The 18,875-nt window shown below is 41.8% G+C and overlaps 2 protein-coding genes and 1 pseudogene across 4 annotated transcripts in view; 1 reads left to right on the top strand and 2 right to left on the bottom strand.

The window, feature by feature from the left end:
- The window catches only part of TAGLN3 (transgelin 3), a 20,736-nt gene extending 10,654 nt beyond the window's left edge, over window positions 1-10,082 (bottom strand). The window contains exons 1-2 of one of the 3 annotated variants that reach the window (XM_085239670.1): window positions 10,058-10,082; window positions 202-311 (exon numbers count right to left, since the gene is read on the bottom strand). The gene's annotated coding sequence lies outside the window, so the exon portion shown is untranslated. Of the gene's footprint in view, window positions 1-201; window positions 4,097-10,057 lie in introns of those variants that run through there. The other 2 variants (XM_085239666.1, XM_003202798.5) reach the window with 2 other exon arrangements.
- On the bottom strand, window positions 6,469-15,695 carry ABHD10 (abhydrolase domain containing 10, depalmitoylase). Its single transcript, XM_031555317.2, has 5 exons — window positions 15,537-15,695; window positions 12,489-12,672; window positions 11,615-11,726; window positions 10,550-10,687; window positions 6,469-10,082 (listed from the first exon to the last, which is right to left on the bottom strand). Exons 1-5 carry the CDS (start codon window positions 15,646-15,648, stop codon window positions 9,741-9,743), a joined length of 888 nt encoding a protein of 295 aa, XP_031411177.2. The 5' UTR covers window positions 15,649-15,695; the 3' UTR covers window positions 6,469-9,740.
- Window positions 15,647-18,875, top strand: LOC146545494 (uncharacterized; annotated as a pseudogene).

Raw genomic sequence — 18,875 nt, 5'->3', positions numbered from 1 at the left:
CTTTTTAAAAAAGAAGGAAAGAAGGAAAAACAGAAATACCCTCCCCTGCCCCAACAACAAAAACAGAAGGTGAAAACGAAGATTTAAAGCAGAGTAAGCTTGAGAGAGCGGCTTCTGCTGCGATTACAGAGAATATAATAGAGTTCTCAGGTCGATGTTACAAGCTGCCTGCAAATCCAGAAATGCTTTAAAATTGCCTACCTAACGCTTGCCAGTAAGAAGGTTATACATGGGAGCTCCAGGAATCCTTTTGAGATGCAGTCGGGTTCTTCTTCAGCAGAGATGCAGGGATGGATATCCAGATCAGCAACCTGAAAAGCGTCAGTGGATTTAAGAGACAGAGGCTGCCACAATGCCCTGCTGCCGCTGCAGCATCGTGGTTTGAAGAACAGTGTATTGATTTGATTTTCCTCACATATGAGGAGGGTCAGAGCAGGGGCGTTGCTAAGAGCCATTAAAGAGGCCTGCCTCCTCCGTTGCAGCTGGGGGATCTGTTTATCTCGCCCATCTGTAGACTGCTCTCAGGCGTGTTTTCTCAGCCCTGTGCTGTTCACCCCACAGACTCAGCTTTACTCCACCTAGTCTGCATCACCCCAAACTACAGCAAGCATCCCAGCTCCCGACAGTTAGCAATGCAAACAGAGGGGCTTCATCATATGCCTGTTACACAAAGGTACCACAAATTACTATACATTTCATTTATTTTTAATCGTGAAGCAGAAGCAGAACCTTTTTTCTCCCTGTTCTGCAGCATGATGCTAGCAGGTTTACAGAATGAAAAATAATTTCTCCTCCAGCCTGCCCAAGTGCTCAAAAAAGTTTCAGTACAGGGAAAATAAGATGGAAAGCCAAGGAAGAGAAAGCAGGCAGCAGAGTGTTACCATCACCCTATCTATGCTATATATTAGGCTACCAGATATCATCCCAAGAAAATAACTTGAGCCACTAAAAACAAGGGAGAATCACTGAAAATTATTAACTATACTGTAAAGTACAGAGACTGTGTTTTCTGTGGGTGTGAGTCAGCATGCCTCCAGCAAAAGCAAGGGAGTTACGCCCATGTACGGAGGTTTAATTTTGATTGTACCACTGCACTGGTGAGAGGAAAAGGGAAGAGAGGAAGAGAGGGAAGAGAGCTATGAAACAGCTCCCATTTGGCAAATGAATTGCGATCAGCTGGATATGAAAGGAGGCTGATAAACCCAAGATGGATTCACAGTCAGCATTACCAGAAAAACTCCTTCTTCTACAGCCTTAGAAAAAAAATGAGAAAGAGGTACAGCTGCTTGTTTATCTGTCTCATAATGGTCTCCTCATCCGTTATTTCCTTATTCTAAAACCACAAATTCTCAGATTTATACTGCTCAGGATGCTCTGGGCTTGAAAAAACTCGAGATGAAAAATTTAATAGATGACCTGATTTACCGTTGTCTTCCATGGCATTTCATTTAGTGCTTTCTCTTCTATGCACTGGTAGTTTTAAAACCCCATGAAATATTGGATTACATAACTCAGAGCCTGTTACGTGACAAGGCCATTACTTGAACATTTCCATTCCAGAGAACACGCTGTTGGATGCAAAGCAAACGTGGAGGACCAAGAGTGCAAACCAAGCCTGAAGATTGGTGTAGGAGCAAACTGCAGCTGCAACAGTAAAATACAGCACAAGATGGTTAAGGGCCTTATACTCTTTGGCCAGTCCCACACACAAAAAAAAACAAAAAACAAACAAAACAAAACAAAACAAAAAAAACCCTACATTTTGTACTATCAGATCTTTTTTATTCTTCTGTTTAAAATAGAGCTCCCAAGACTGCTCATTTGTTTCTAGTCACATCAGGGTGCTGCGTGCTTACTAGCAATGGGATTTCACTAAAGCCATGCCTCCTTGCACAAGCCTCTGACCTTCTTTCTGACTTGGGGGCAGCAGTAGGTAATTTAACCCTCCTGAGCTGCAAAGGTCTCTCCCTTCACAGATGTTGGCTCTGCAATGTGTTCTCTAGGGATCATTCCATGCCAAGAAAGCTGAAAAGCCATCTTGTCCTTCAGTATCAATTTTTAATAAGGCTTTGAAACCCAGAAAAGCTGCAGAAGATTGGAAAAACACCAGACTCATACCAATATTTTCAAAGCACGGTAATCAAATTGTAAGCCTGCTATTATGTCATCAAGCCACAGAAAAAACAATGGAACAAGTTTGGCTTGAAAAGATATGGTGATGATACAATTTACTAAGAGCTCTGCAATACAGTGTGCTTAGTGACTGCACACTATTGATCAGGGAGCTAAACTGATTCTAAAGCAGCACGACTCAGTAGGGAAATTAAAGCTAACTGTAATGACTGTAATTGAGAAATTAATTATTAGGTATATTTTCATTGAGTTTGTACAAGAATGTGTTTCCAGGCCTGAGCTATTTAATGTGTTATCAGCAAACACAAAAGAAGCCCAAACTCTTAGTAACATAAGCTTAACAAGCTTCAAAGAGCAAACAACAAAAATAATGAAAACTCCTTGAAAACAGTCTACCTGGAAGCGAGTAAAATGGTATCTCAACATAGCCATACTCAGAGACAGGAAAGTACTTTATAGAATGTAGCACTGTTCTGCGGAGCAGCAGATGCTGAAGCACACAGGATGACCGAAGATCATCACGTGGGCACAAGCTCTGGGTAAGATGCTGTGACCAAAGGAGTCCACTGAGCAAAGTGCAGAAGGTGCAGCAGCAATGAGAAACACTACAGCTGATTCTGACACTCACTCTCCACAAAAAGTGCTGAAAGAATACAGGAAATTCAGATAGTTATTCCAGTGACCAGAGGACTGAAAATAGACTCTGTGCAGTAAATAGGAAGTAAGAAGGATTACCTGTTTAGCTCACCAAAACTGCAAATTAAGAAATGGCAAGCACATGTGGTTTCAAAGTAAAGGAGAACTTGAGTTTCTTCTCTTGGATAAATGCATACAACATACTGATGGTCAGAATCATGACATGGAAGAAAGGATCAGACTTTCAGCAGCAAAGATACTACCATTAGAACACTCCTCTTACAGTTTCCAATAGATTTTGTCTCATTCATTTTTCCTTGGTAACCCAAGATTGGAACTTACAATTAAAATGGAATTCTACCTAGTGAATGGAAGATGGAGCTAAAATAGAATTCTTTTTAGCGAATGGAGATGGAGCTTGAAGACTTGAAGTTAAGATTTAATGCCTGTAAATGTCGTGGTTCATCTTATGCTTCAAATAATACATATAATCACAATATTACAAGTTTCAAAATCTTTGTAAATCTGTGAACAGCTGCCAGCAACAGTAAAGCTGATGTTAATTTCCTCACTTCCCATGTTTAGACCCACAGCCTTCAATGCCTTCTAACTGGAATACAAAGAGAAAAGTACACCTTGCTCTCCCACAAAGTAACCCTTGACCTTTGTTAGATTTGCTGTTTGTCAATTCACTCCATAGAAAGAGTCTGGTGATTTCAGCCATCCCCAAATTCTGTCTGTCAAAAGTATGCTGGATCAACTCCCATCAGATAAAGCAGTCCAGCAATTAGAATAACTGGCAAGTCCAGGCTCCATTCCCCCAGTTACCAACAACAGCAAGCATTTCACAACTAGGTTACAAAATAAAAATAAAAATAAAAAGATAAAATAAAACTGGAAAGTTTCCAAAGTTGTCAAACTTTGAACACAGCCTTTCACACGGAAACTCTTGTGGAGGTTTGCTGAAAGATGCTCCCTATGTATACACCTATGTGCTGACGTTGAGGTTTCCAGAGATGCACAGATGATGCTAAGGAATAAATATGAACTCTGCGCAAGCCCAGGGCATTTGCAGAGAAATGCAAGGACAGAGAAATACTCTGCAGACCTGGTCTGTTTATGGCCTTTCTTTGTTGTAAGATACTTGGATATGTTCTACACATGAAAACAAACAAATAAAAAGCTATTAGAGCATTGCCATCTTTTAACTGCACAAACCAGGTGGCAGAGATATCAGAACCTGGGGGACAACATGCCATTTACCACCTTCCAGGCCACTTGACAGCAGAAGCAGTCTTAATTCTCAAGATCTTCTAAATCTTGTCAAGGATTTACAAGCTCCCTGGAAGAAAATCAACATGTATATTTCATCAGATAAACTTTTTATCTGTCACCAGCAAAACCAATACCTTCTAAGAGCTACCATGGCTTGAAAATCACGTTGTCATATGCATTCACCAAAAGAACAGAGAACTATCATCTTTATTTTAATGTAATATTGGTTAAAACACAGAGCAAGACATATCCAAAAATAAAAATTAAATTAAAAAATCCCTCAAATACATATTCTCTTCTTATTACTAGAGATTTCACTTTGTTGTTAGGGACTTCAAGAATTAGCATCTGAGGAGCACATCCTGCCACATGTTCTGCCCTGCAAACCTGTTGAGTACAGAAGCAACGCAAAGGATCCTAAGGCCCAACCTGCCCCAAGACAACCTATGTCCCCCAGGGTCTGCTCTCACAGGAAGAAGGCCTGGGTGGCCCACGTTCATCCCTTCAGCCCTCAGGCGTGCTGCTCCCAGCATACCTTTGCCCAGACACAACACCTGCTCCCAGCCAACAGGCAGAGCTGACCTTCTCACGTTGCCCTGTGGGAGGCAACCAGACCTCTTGGTGCAGGTCAGAAGGCCCAAGAAGAGTACAACCTCTGAAGTCTCAGTCCAAAAACATTTTAAATCTGTATTTTTGTTCCAGAACCAAGTGACTGGAAGTTTTAGCAGCTGTCTTTTGCTTTTTGTTTCAGATATAAATGCAGAGCTAGCCAGAGGTCCTTGCCAAACAGAAAGCAAGGCGCTGCGGCAGGCTGGGAACATGCCTTTTCCTTACCTCCTCATAAGCAGATCACAAGTCACAGTTACCAACCATACAGAGGATAACTACTTCTCTTTAATAAAGTAGAAGCACTGGACCATGTAACATAGAAATGCAGGGCTTGAAAGAGAAGTACAAGGGCAAGTCTGCAACAAGACTGCTATAAGTCCTGTAATTTAGATTTATGCTTAACATGTCCAAGGCTCTAAGTAACTTTTTTATTTTATTGTTCTTGTCAAATGTACCGGGCAAATGGGTGTACTGATCAACAGTTAGCTGAATATGAGCCAGCTGTGTGCCCAGGTGGCCAAGAAGGCCAATGGCATCCTGGCTTGTATCAGGATGCGTGGTGAGCAGGACTAAGGAAGTAATCCTGCCCCTGTACTCAGCACTGGTGAGGCCTCACCTCAAGTACTGTGTTCAGTTTTGAGCACCTCAGTACAGAAAGGACATTGAGGTGCTGGAGCAGGTCCAAGGAAGGGCAACAAGGCTTGGAGAATATGCCCCATGAGGAGCGACTGAAGGAACTGGGACTGTTTAGTCTGGAGAAAAGGAGGCTGAGGGAAGACCTTTGCTCTCTTCCAGCACCTGAAAGGTGCTTACAGTGAGAGTGGGGTTGGTCTTTTCTTATTGGTGACAGGCGACAGGACAAGGGGAAATGGCCTCAAGTTGTGCCAGGGTAAATTTAGCTTGGATATCAGGAAAACCTTCTTTACAGAAAGGGTTGTTAAGCACTGGAATAGGCTCCCCAGGGAAATGGCTGAGTCACCATCCCTGAATGCGTTTAAAAACCTTTTGGATGTGGTGCTCAGAGACATGATTTAGCGGAGGGTTGTTAGGGTAGTATGGTTTGGTTGTGGTTGGACTTGGTGATCTCTATGAGCTTTTTCAACCTGAGCAATTCTATGATTCTATAAATACATACCGAAGAGAGATGAGATCCTGCAGCAACAAAGTCAATCTAAACTGGGTGAACTGACCTATGAGGTCAGCTTTAACACAATTGTTTACTTTTTTTTTTAATAAAAAATTCTGAAGTGAAAGGCAGACCTCTTTCTAACAGCACAACTGAGTAATAGTTAACAATGAATTTCACATCTTAGTATTCCCCAAGGCAGCTTTCCTTCTGCTCTTGCACTCGTTCAGAAAATGCTTTAACTGTGTACTGCAGTACAACTACAGCACTAAAACATGAGAGCAGCTGTGAACATCACTAGTTGAAAGTTTCTTCTCTATAGCATATTTTTACTTGATATGAAAAGCAGTGTACCGTAAATTTCTTTGTTCCATAGAGTAAGCATGTCCAAGGGAAAGCATGTAATCAAAATTAACATAAGAAAGAAGCAGCAGGAGGCAGTTCCTCTCAGGCCTGTCCAGCTAGGATGTTTTTGCACTCAGTGTTTGTGCAAGAGAAAATAAACTGCCTACACTGAAGCTGTATGGTACATTTCATACCACGGAATTCAATTGAGAAAGAAAAAAAGGCTGCTACATGTACTACAAAGCCAAACAACAGAAGGTGCAGAACAACTGGAATACAAGACAAGATAAAAATTGATGTATAAAAAGTTACATTATCACAGCTCACTATTCAGAGGCTAAGAGTTCTTGCTTGATAGGAAACCAGTTTAATATGCTTTTTAGACTTTTTCAGTACATAATGGTCTATTGCAGAGCTTAATCACACACATATGCAAAAGAATCCACCATTTCCCTCCCTTCAGAAAGAAGAATCACCTGTGTTTCACGATTCAAGTGGTTCCACAGATTTTTGCAGCAAATTGGATACAAAAACATCAATAAGGACAGAGACAATTGAAGTCAGGTGGTTAATGCTTCTGTTTCTTTTGGTGACATCTAGCACTTGCTTCTTTGGTATTATATGGTAATCAAGCTTCTGTGACTTGCTATATAGGCTTTTTGTTACTTATTCATGAAATTTGATTCCTTGGCAGGAGTTGACGATCTGTATGCTAAGCTTTGCACAGAAGAAAAATACCCCAGGTGGTTTGATCAAAATCATCAAGAGAATATGCTGAGTTGCTCTGTTTGCATCCAGAGCTTCCACGTTCCACATGGCAGCAATATCACTCCCAACATCTGTACTACACTGTGTGTGTACTACACTTCGTGACAGATAAGCCCAGAAGTCATTTTCAGACCTGCCAAAAGTGAAGGATAACGAAGACGCTAACAACTTAAATTACGAGTACTAGCAAAAATAACTAAGGATAGATTAAGGTACTCAGAAAAAAAACAATCCTCCACGAGCCACAAGATAGAGCTGCTTATACTGGTAAATCAGAAAACATAAAAGACTGTTTAAATGTGCATGTTACATATTCATAAAATACACTTTATACTTGGCAGCAAATTAGATGTATGCAAAAAACAAATAGAGGCTAACAATTCATTACAAAAAATTCTAATAATTTGTACCTCTTTCCAAACATGTGGTATCCTAGTTTAATAGTTATTTCCACAGAAGTTTATTTATACTTATTTTTTTACTTATTATACTTATTTTTAAACACAACTAACATTGAAAACGATTCATTATCCAGACATCTACTGGCAAAGATGGAGGAGATGCCACATGCAGTAATTCTGGGGACAAATATAGTATAGAAAATAAACCGACAACACTCTAACATACAAATATTTCATTACTCAAGATTGTAAGATTTCCTGAGAGGTCACGAGCTGGCCATCAGTACGATGTAAATCTCTGGTTTCAGGAGTGACCAAGCATTGAGAAAGCTGTGCCATAGTGTTGTTTTCCTTTGGACTTTCTGTTATTGCAATTAGCAGCACAGCTTTGACAACATCAGCATGGTAACAGAGAACATTTTGGAGCCTATTGGTTATCATCTATCCCTTCTTCCTGGCATCTGAACACAAGCTGGCTGTGATCAAAATGCTGGCAGTTTCCAGCATGAACACAAGGAAAATGCTGTGCCTGCAATGAGAACAGAGCTACAGTGGTAAATTTAGAGGAAAACACATCTGCCTACAAAAAGTCTGCCTCTTCATATTTACGGGAATACATACTGAATTAATAAAGTGGCAAGGGAGAACCGAGAGGGGCCCTAGTATTCACTGAATCTCAATGCACTGTCTGGAATACTATCTCTACTAAGGAAGTACAACCTGACTTTGCACTTACACCATATATAACAAGTGAAGGCTGTAACTGTGATGTAAATGCTATCACTAACCACCATTTAGCAAGGAGAGAAGGGAAACAGACAGCTCTACCAAACAACTAGCACAAAAATACCCCTATCATGACCCTTTGGTAATGCTGACATTAAGGCAACTGATGCTGCAGTTTTGTATCCTCAACAACTATGCTCACCTGCCTTCTCTCACCTAAATGCTGTTAGAACAGTGGGGAGACAAAAAAGACACTCTCTAAACCACTCACACAACTGCTACCCTCACATCTGTTTTCCACTATCTTGCTCAAAGGCACTGCAACAAGATGACCTTACCCATGAAATATGAATAATTAAATAAACACTATGGTGAAGCTTTGGAAGAATACAGTGTGATTCTTTCAAGAGAGTTCACAGCTCCAGATTATGCACACATATAAAGACATTTCCCTGTCTGAACTACTACAGTTGAACTGAATGTTTATAGGCGTGAGCTTCAATTAAAAACCAAACAAAAAAAAAAACCCTAAAAGGCATCTATCATAATTGCTAATTTTAAGCCTTAATTGACATTAACTATTCCTGATCCTGCACTGCACCTTTGTCAACTTTTTCTTGACACAAAGCAATCCAAAAGATGTGACAGAAATTATCATGGGTAAAGTTTTTAATTAACTTAATTCTGATTTCCCTATGTCTTTATAATTCACAAAACTTTTCAGGTTTTATTATGTGCAACAGTCCCATGACTACACATAGACGGCAAGTGTTCAACAATACATAAACACACTGAGCCTTCAGGAATGGAAAGGGCTGAGCAATTTGCATATGTTGTCTTTGTTCATTTTTCTCAGAAGTATGTCTTCAAGAGGTTGTAAAGCTTCAAAACTTAAGGAAGATGTGAAACTGCTGACTTAACACCAAGATGATGTATTATTCCCTTAACAGTAGTCCCATAAATTATTTTTTATGAAAGGCATGAAGAGATAAGTACTTCTGATGAGCATATATAAAAAGGTTCTACCTGTACTTTGAGGCTGTGTGTCCTTAAGCTCTTAAAGCCTCTGCAACAGCAGTGGGGGCATGCATCTTTGTTAAGCTTAGTCTTCATAAACTATAAGGAAGTCTCACATTAACTTACTCCTTATTCATCACCCCAAGCACACCATCAGGGTATGCCCTTCATTTTAGAACATAAATACTGCTTAAGAACACTACCATCGGTGATGAAGAGTCTGTTTACTTCATACTGTTCACCATTTCTAATATCAGTAATTTCAGTAAATACTTAAATTGTGCATTGCCTTGCACAGATGGGTTAAATACAACAACATTATAGGAAAACGACTGTACTGAAACAGTATCAAAAACATGGGAAATTGAACTTGTACTGTACAAGGTCAACAGTAACAAAACTGAATGAGCATTTCAGTACAAAAGGGTAAGAAGCTCATGAAAAAAAAAAAAAAAGATTTAAGAGATAAAGCAGAGGTTCTACACCCAGCAGCAGCACTTCCTTACATTTTGGTCTATCTGTACAAATGCAGCATTAAAAAAAAAAAATCTATATTTACAAAACAGAGGTAAGGAAACAGCAGATAGAGCTCTGTTCCTACTGCGATAGTCACGCCACTAGAATAATCTCAGTGAGAACAGGGTTTCTGCTACTGATGGAAAAGAGTCAGGCGTAGGCTTCATCTATTCATGCTACTCTGCAGATTATGTTAGCGTTGCCAACTTGTCAATTAAATCATCGACGGTATTCACAAGAAGTTTTGTGTCTTCCTTCTCACTCATTCGATGTTGGCCACCTTTGCGGAGGATAACATCCACATCTTTGCTCAGAACACGATCAGCAACTTGCATAGAGATCTGCCAAGGGACGTCACCATCCTTCATGCCATGAATAAGACGGATGGGACACATTATAGGGATAGGGCTATTTAGCAGACAGTGATTTTCTGCTTCTCTAATGAAGTCGTAGGTCAAGGAGTAATATCCTTCCTCGTTATACTTTGTTGGAAACTTCCACTCACCTTTCTCTTCTATTTCTTTTTGTACCTATAAAAAGTGCAAAGTATAAAAGACAGATGTTACAGTGGGTTTATTTTAGAATGTTTCAATTTATTCTTGTTCTAAACACACTAAAACTTTGGCCCTTGAAAGCACAATCCTATTCAACTTATATACAGTAAGCTGAATAGGATTCAACCCAATTTTAATGCAGATATAAGGTATTTCAACACTGAAATCTAATAGACTGTTGAACAACAGGGATCTGACTTCACATCCTGTATGTCACAGTAACATAAACACAGGATAGGTTCATACCAGCATCATACTAGAAGCACCGTATTTTGCAGACCCTTTGATTATCATAAATTTTCTGCTTACCTCCACCACAAACACAGAAAAAATACTGGAAGACTTGAAGGGAAAGTACAGCTTGAACAACAGATTTTTTTTCAAGCATTTACATTTAGCTTGACAAATTTTTTGACTGCACAACAGACAACGACCAACTTTACCTCAATGGGAAGCCTCTTAAAGGCTGTCACAAGATGGTCTGCTGCTACAGCTACTCCAACTAGAGCAGCTACTTTATCTGGGCGTGCTATTGCAGCATGAAGCATCAGCCATCCTCCTAAGCTGGAGCCCACTAGAATCTTAAAAGAGAAGAAATCAGATGTTATTTTATAGGAAACAGCTTGTATTTTCTTTTTACAAAGCGTTGGCTTTCATCTCATTTAACTACTTAAACCTTGGACATAAACCTGCTGTCCTTACCCAGGCAGAACTGCTGTCACCTCCAGTGGAAATTTTGCCTGAGTAAGCACCACAGAATCTGGAATGTTATTATTCTTTTTATTTGACATGGCTGATTATTGGTCTCTGAGACTGAAACACTGTAAACAAAATGAGAGTTGAAGCAATTCAGTATCGCATGCGTATTTTTTTCCCTTCTTAAAATAAATGCACATCACAAAGGCTCTGTGCAGTGACAGAGGTCAGCAAAAGCAACTCAGAATATAAAATGATTTTTAAATACATTACTAGGTTTTTATGGGATACAGACTGACTTTCTCACACTCATTTCAAAAGTAAATGAAGAAGCCAAACATTGTTTCTGCTCTTTTTTTTTTTTAAAGCTATTTTATCATATAGAACATCTTAACTCTCAACATTTCTGCAAATCCCTCAATAAATACATCAGCAGTGGAACAAAGCCTCACTCTTCCATGAGGAGAGCTTCCACGAGGAGCTCCTTGTCCCTCTTTAGATGGAACCTCCTCCACAAGCCTTTCCCAAACCTCTCGGGACCAGGCCAGGGCTGATGTAACCCAGTGCCAGTGACAGCTCTGCTCTACTGAACCCTCTCCTGCCAACCCATACCTTCATAAAGTTGTGATCCATTTGTTTGCAAAAGAAGCCCTACAAATAATGTCATTTCAAATGGATCTGCTTGACAACTACCAGGTGCAAGCTATTAAACAGAAGCTACTCTACGCAGGACCTACTGCAGTATATTTTTGATTGTACAATATTCCATCTTGAGGAAAAAACATGTTCTATGTTTAAGAATGAAATACAACCTGCGGTCCATCTGTAAGTTCATCCAGTACAGACAGAACATCTTTTCTCCATTTCCCAATCGTACACTCCTCAAAGTTCCCCTGTGAACTTCCACATCCTGTATAATCAAATCTGAAAAAACGATCATGAAAAGTTGTGGTATCTACCTACAACAACACAGGAACTAAAACTAAGCAGTACTGTTTAACACAAATTAAGCAGAGGACAATATACTGCACTGAATCTTTTCTTTCTTGGTCCTGCACATCACTACGTGGTTTATACACATATGATCAAATAGTTGCATTTTATGTAGCCATATCCAAATTTATCAGGGTATTTCCCAAACAAGGAATTTGACAAATTCCTTTACAACTGAAAAACAACATACTTCAATATTTGAGGCCCTTTACAAGTGTGAAAGCTCTTCTAAATGCTATATGCAATCAGGAAGGCTCACAAAGCTCAGCATTCAGCCGGAATACTCAAAACATATTACCAAGCACGTGCATGTCTCTCTACAACCACAGAAGGCATGGGATACAGCTCAGTACAATTCAGCAGTTAAAAACCATGCTTACAGTCATAATTTAGAAAAAAAAAATAGTATTTCACATTCTAAAACTAACATTTCTAAGTGTTCTCTTTTTTTTTTCTTTGTTGTGCCTTAGCTTTAACATGCAACGCTGGCTAGACCACAGAAATTTAGATACATTTATTTCAAAATACATTGTCCTGATCTACTTCAGCCCCTCAACAGATAGAAATTCTATGTCTGAAATGCAAGAGAGACGCTTATTAGCTTGCATACAGCACAGCATGCACCTCAAATCAAACACCCAAGTCTATGTATGATACCTATCTCATATTCTCAAGAACAACACTTCTACATACCTGACAAAAGCGTGACCTAGACAGCTGCAGAAGTCTTCAAGGGCAGTTGCTTTCTGACCATTCATATTTGACCGCAAGCCTGGAAGGAAAATAACCCCTGGATTCCGTCCTTTCAGCTTACGGTAGGCTAGATTTGGTCGATCTGGTCGAGTAAGAAAACTGACTGATGATTTCCACCTGCAAACTAATAAGGAGAGCTATGAGGTACCACCACCAAGACAGCTCTGGCAGAAATAACAACATTTTATAAAATGAGAATTCAGGAAATAAATATATGTTATGTGAAATTAAGATACTTAGGCTCAGGAGAAAAGAAATACAGAAGTGTCTTCTACACTCTTCAATACTGTAATGTAATGATTTGAAGGTGCTCAGTAGCAACATCAGTCACGTAAGGAGTCCACTCAGCAATGAGCAAAGTGGCCGACAGAAACTGAGCACTAAGATATGCTTTGCTTCATTTGTCCTCACATTGTATATCATCTGGAATATTTACTTATCTCTCATAAAATGACAGCTTCTTCATCAGCTTAACTTTTTTTTTTTTTTTTAGTGAATACCAAATAATTCTATTCTGAACCTAAAGCACTGTGTGGGATGAAATACATAACACACAGCCTCTCTCACAATATCACTCACAGCTATTGCTGCTTGAAGACTATTGCCAGTAACACTGAAAACTAGCAGGGTGATAAGCTCTGAGTCAAGTTCCTCACAACTGTTTCATCTTAACAGCACTCTTTTCCTTAGACACGAAGCACAAAAGGTTAAAAAATAAAGCTGCCTTTTCTGTTAATACGGAAAAAAATGTATTAAACACAACTTGTAAGGAGAAAGAGTTGACTGTTGTAGACCTATGAATTTCTCATGCATCTCCTAAAGAGGCAAAGATCTCCCATCACATGGTCTTGTGCATTCTTCCTGGAGAGGATAAATTCTACCTGCACTCAAATGGCTCTGTCTTTACAAGAAGCTAAATATTTTGCAAGTATTTAAAAAATGGAAGATTATTTAGTTCAACTTCTTTCAAAGTGACCTGCAATGTACTGTCAGACCTTAGCAGTTTTCCCATCTGTATACTGAGAATGTATTTTTTTCATTTTTGTTAAGGCTGAAGACAACAACCCAGACACATCTGGAAAGAAAACATTAAGGTCTGAGCTGTTATTCGCATTAACAACCATCCACAAATGGAGCTGGCTTCGAGCAAGGAACACAGATTGATAAAGGAAATGCTACCAAATGAAAACTATGTTGAGTTTCAACAGCTGCTACTGTATTTAATCTGGACGTAGCAGTCAGCTGTACCTCTACTGTGGATGAAGATAAGTGGTTTGTACAGAGAGGTGTTACAAGGAATTAATCCACTATTATCCCTCTCAGCAAGATAATGTGTTAAACTGAAAGCTTGGGCAGGACTTCTGATAAGACTCTGACATTCTTAATCTTTAGATTAGAGGAGCACAGGTTCTTGAATACCATTAATCAGTAGTGGAGCACAAAAACTACACAACCTTAAAAAAAATACATCAGGACACCTTGGTGGTATAACCACTAGTCAACATACTGCAAAAACCAGTTTTGAGAGTGCCACAACACTTAGCTATTCTGCTGCTTCCTCTCACAAACAAAGATATTATATTCAAGTCTTTTGTTTCAGTTTGCATGTGCACAAGTAAAAGTGCCATTTTATCTCTCATGTAAAGATGGGACAGTTCTTCATCCCACTGATGCACGACGGGGAATAGATACAACACTAGAAGTTTATTTATTTAGATACATTTATACTATGCATTGTCTCTATCAGTAAGGCAATCATTTCTGTCTGCCTGACAGTAAGAGATGCATCAATAACTGCTAAACTTCATAGAAAAAAGTGAGGAGTATGTCTCTCCCATATGTACTCATAACCATCTTCTGGGCCATTACATTTCCATCCTATAGCACTCTGGAACTGACCTCAAGCTGCCTGAGACAAAGCAAAGTTTAAACTGAGCCACAAGAGAACGAAACAACTCCACAAATGAATGCTGTGCAATCTGCAAGTTACTCCACATGCACCAGCAGCAATTCGAACTCAAATAATCCAAAAGCCTAAAGAAATCACCTTAGCCAGCCAACTACAATGCATACTTCCCTGGAGTCACATGCTAGGACTTCTCTCAAAACAGCTGAGAACAAGAATTATCTGCACAGCTACCCACTACTTTCTTCTCCTTATTTCATAAAATCATCACTGTTGAATCACTAAAGACCTCTAAGAGCATCCATTCAAACATCAGCTCCCCACCATGCCCACTACATGTTCCTCAATGCCACATACAGACAGTTCTTGAACGCCTCCAGGGCTGGTGACTCCACCACCTCCCTGGGCAGCCTGTGACACTGCCTCACTGCTCTTTCGGAAATGTTTCCTAATATCCAACCTGAATCTTCCCTGGTGAAACTTAAGGCCATCCCTCTTGTCCTATCACTGTTACAAGGGAGAAGAAACCAATCCCACCTCACCACAACCTCATTTCAGGCAGTTGTAGAGAGTGATGACGTCTCTCCTGAGCCTCCTCTTCTCTAGACTCAACAATCCCAGCTCCCTCAGCCACTTCTCATAAGACTTGTGCTCCAAACCCCTCACCAGTTTCTTTGTCCTTCTCTGGACATGCTGCAGGGCACTGATGTTTTTCTTGTAGTGAGGGGCCCAATACTGAACGCAGTACGTGATGAGGGATGATCGCCTCCCTGCTCCTGTTGGCTGCAGTATTTCTGATACAAGCCAACACGCCGTTGGCCCTGGCCACCTGGGCACACTGCCGGCTCACATTCAGCTATCAGCTAACACCCCCAGCTCCCTTCCCCCTGCGCAGCTTTCCAGCCACTCTGCTCCCAGCCTGTAGCAATGCACGAGGCTGTTGTGACCAAAGCACAGGACCGCTCAAGAAGCGGAGCGGCCCCATTCCCACCCCAGGGACCGGCGCCGTGCCCGGACACCCCTATCTCGCCCTGGTTGGTGGCGAAGGAGCGCCAGCAGGGCAGCCCCGGGGCCCTCCTTACCCGGGAGCCCCAGGGCCGCGCTCAGCAGCGGCAACCTCAACAGCGGGATTGAGGCGCGGCCACTGCTCCGCTGCAGCCCCAGCGCCGCCGCCATGTCCGTCTCCACGCGCATGCGGCTCCGGGGCCCCGAATGGCGGACTCGAGAGGAGGGGAGTCCGACGGTCCGTGGGCTGGTGTGGTTAGCGGGTGAACCTTGCCGGCACGGTCACGGCTGAGTAAAACGTTAGCCAAACTGCGAGGCTCTTGGACGTGAGCGATTTCCGTGGTGTTGTGAAACAAAACAAAAAACATCAGTACCCCAGCGTGATCGTTAATTTTTTATTTTTATTTTTTTTCAAATGGGTGGATCGTAGAAATGAGAAAGTTACTGTGTAGGTACAGCGGGCAGACTACGCTCATCGAATTACAGGATATCCCGAGTTGGAAGGCACCCACAGGGATCGTTGAGTCAACTCCTGGCTCCACCCAGGACCGTCCAAAATCCAAACTGCTGCCATGAAGCCTCCCCTCAGCCCCCTCTGCTTTGGGCTAAGCAAACCACAGGACCTCAGCTGCTCCTCATAAGCATTGCTTTCCAGATCCTTCCCCATTTGCAACCCTCCTTTGGACACTCCCTAACAGTTTTATTTCCTTCTGACATTGTGGCAGCCAAAGCTGCACCCAGTGCAGGAGGTACATACATCCAGGGCTGCCCCATTCCAGGTGCACAATCCAGCATTGCTCTTATTCAGCTTCATGCTGTTGGTGATTGCCCATTTTGTCAAGACCTCTCTGCAAGACTTCTCCGCCTCTGAAGGAGCAAACAGCTCCTGTCAGTGTAGTGCTATCCTCAAAGTTGTCATACATCCCAATCCTGCATCCAGACATCATCTCTACATCAAACCTTTCCCTTCAGATAAAGCACTTAATCCTGTAGAAAGGGGTGTGATTCAAATGGCTTTGGGAACATCACTGGTTTTGTTGGATTGCTTTCTAGATTTCTAAAATATCAAATGAAAGCATTAGAAAAGAAAAGGGGGGTTGCACATCTCCTGTTTATACCATCAGCAAAACATAGTTGGTGTCTTGTTCTAGTTGGACCTACAGGGAAGCCTCTGGAAGACTGCTGACATGGCAGAGCATTGCCTGTGCATGTAGCTACTGCCCTGCAGAAGCTGTGCTATTGAAATCAAAGAGTGTCTGCAAGAAATGGCAGCAAACCGGGAAGAGATCACTATTTTCTTTTGTTAGCCTTGCTTGGGAAACTGATTCCTGATGCCATCTGGAGAACCAAAAGGAGGCCAGAAGGGAGCTACTCAGGGGACAACGCATGGAAGGGCAAGCAAGGTCTGGGTGAGGAGTGGTACCCTTTAAGTACAGTTTTATATACTTCTTGACTGAAGTTAATATACCCATAGCTCTGTGCAGGACTAACAGTAAGTGCAGGTCAGCAACATCAGTTCAGGCTGCTGCATCCAACGAGGCTCTGGGCACCACACGGTGATGTCATTGTGGTGACTTGTGAGTGCCACGGTGACATTTGAGCATCTCCCATTGGAACCCTCAGACATCCCTCAGAAATTCCATTGGATTTCGCTTGCTGACCAGCAGGGCAGAGACTGTCTTATTGCAGAAATGGCTGCAAGTGCAAACTTTGGACAAATGGAGACAAGAGAAAGTGAACCATGTGCAGAAATTTCTGCTTCTGATTCAGAGAACCTGGCTGAGTCCTAAGGCTGCCCTTTCGCTGATCCTCCAAGACAGGATCAAGGAACACCTGGTGATGCTGTCATAGCATTGATAATGGATGGAAAGCAGTCAGAAACATTTATTGATGAAGACAAAACCAAATGTTTATCTCATACTTTTTCTGAAGAAAGCGCTGGCAAACCCAACATCTTTTCTGCCCTCAGCTTTCCAGAGAAACGCTGGGAGTTGGCTGAAAGTTACCAATTCGAGAGCATTTGGTGGGGTCATGGTAGAAAGCGTGTTGTAATCAATGAAGTAATATTTCAAATGGAAGTACTGGGAAGAAGAGGGCCTTGGAGAGTTTTTGAGATTGAAAGTATGAAGATTGAAAGTTTCGTTCAACAACATAATCTGTATGGATTCACCAAAACATCACATGACTTCAGAAGACCTCCCTCACTTCTCAGATTTCTGTGAGAGGAAGAGGCATTTGCTGACTGTAGGAAAGTACATCAGTTGCTCCACACATGAACCGATTCTTGCAATATTCTGGTGCAAGAGATGGAGGGTCCAAAAAATAAACCTGGGTAATAGAAGAGATGAGGAGAAATGAAAACGTTCTGATCTTCATTGTTTTTTTTGGCTGTTGGCAGCTCTTTAGAGGTAGTACTGCTGAGTTGAAAAAACGTGAGTAAAATATAGTCAGGTTATATCTGAGTTTGAACACATGGAATGGAAAGATAAGTAAATGAGGATACGATGAGTCTATTTATTTCAATATATTTGCAACACATCTTGTAGTCAGCCTAAACTGTGGGATTAAACTAACCCCTGGAGCTTTTTAATGCTTTTGTTTGTCTTCAGCAATTGAAAGTGTTAGCTCCTTTATCTTGCTGTCTTTCAGTCCTGAACTGATAGCAACTAGCTTTTCTCCTTTGCATTTTTCAGTTATTCTTCTTTTTTAACACACTTTTCAAGAGAGATCACCCAGAAGTGCCATGCAAGAAAAGAGTTGCTCAGAAGAGAAGAGATGTGGCTGTTCCTTCCTTGCAGGAAGACCCAAGTGAGAGCCGCCCGAGGAGCAGCCCAGGACCCAGTCCATGCAAAGAGCGGCTGCTGGGCCAGGAAGGAGCCTGCTGGCAGAGGATCCAGAAGCTGGCACACAGACAGTGGCACCCACAGGGTCTCTGCTGCTCAAGAGCTGCAAGAAAGCCATCACCTGAGCCTGGGGCAGTGCTACTCCAAGCCTGCCAGATCCTGCTGCAGCAGCAGGGAAAGAACAGTGCCATCCTCTGGCCCCATCTCTGCTGCCTCCAAGCAGCAGCCAGACCCTGGATATCACTTCTACTCCTCCACCTTACAACACTCTGCCCTTTGTGGAATCCTGATTTACACCTGGCCCACCACAGCAGAAGCTCAGAAGCACCAGAGCTGCAGGCTCCTCGGGCTGCCCGGTCATACCGTAGTCCATCCTTTGGGATGGCCGTGATGGCAGCAGCCATGCTGACACCACACAACTGGCAGCCCCAGGCAGCCCCGCACTGCCTGACGTGCAGCTGTAGCTCCCACACGGCAGGTGCAGCTGATGGACCAGCACCTCAGCACAGGATCCTCTGCGCACAGCAGGGACAGCAACACCCGGTTACAGGTCCATCAGTTGGTAGTTCATAG

This window comes from Meleagris gallopavo, chromosome 1 (genome assembly GCF_905368555.1).
Source record: "Meleagris gallopavo chromosome 1, MGAL_WU_HG_1.1, whole genome shotgun sequence".
NCBI classification, from domain to species: Eukaryota; Metazoa; Chordata; class Aves; order Galliformes; family Phasianidae; genus Meleagris; species Meleagris gallopavo.
This window is presented reverse-complemented; position numbering and strand designations above follow the sequence as displayed.

Bases quoted from the DNA above. Each gene is read 5' to 3' on its own strand.
- ABHD10 (XM_031555317.2), bottom strand. From the start codon at position 15,648: ATGCGCGTGGAGACGGACATGGCGGCGGCGCTGGGGCTGCAGCGGAGC. The intron at 12,673-15,536 runs GTAAGGAGGGCC...TCTCCTTATTAG, and splicing joins CGCGGCCCTGGGGCTCCCGG to TTTGCAGGTGGAAATCATCA. The intron at 11,727-12,488 runs GTATGTAGAAGT...TCGTTTTTTCAG, and splicing joins CTAGGTCACGCTTTTGTCAG to ATTTGATTATACAGGATGTG.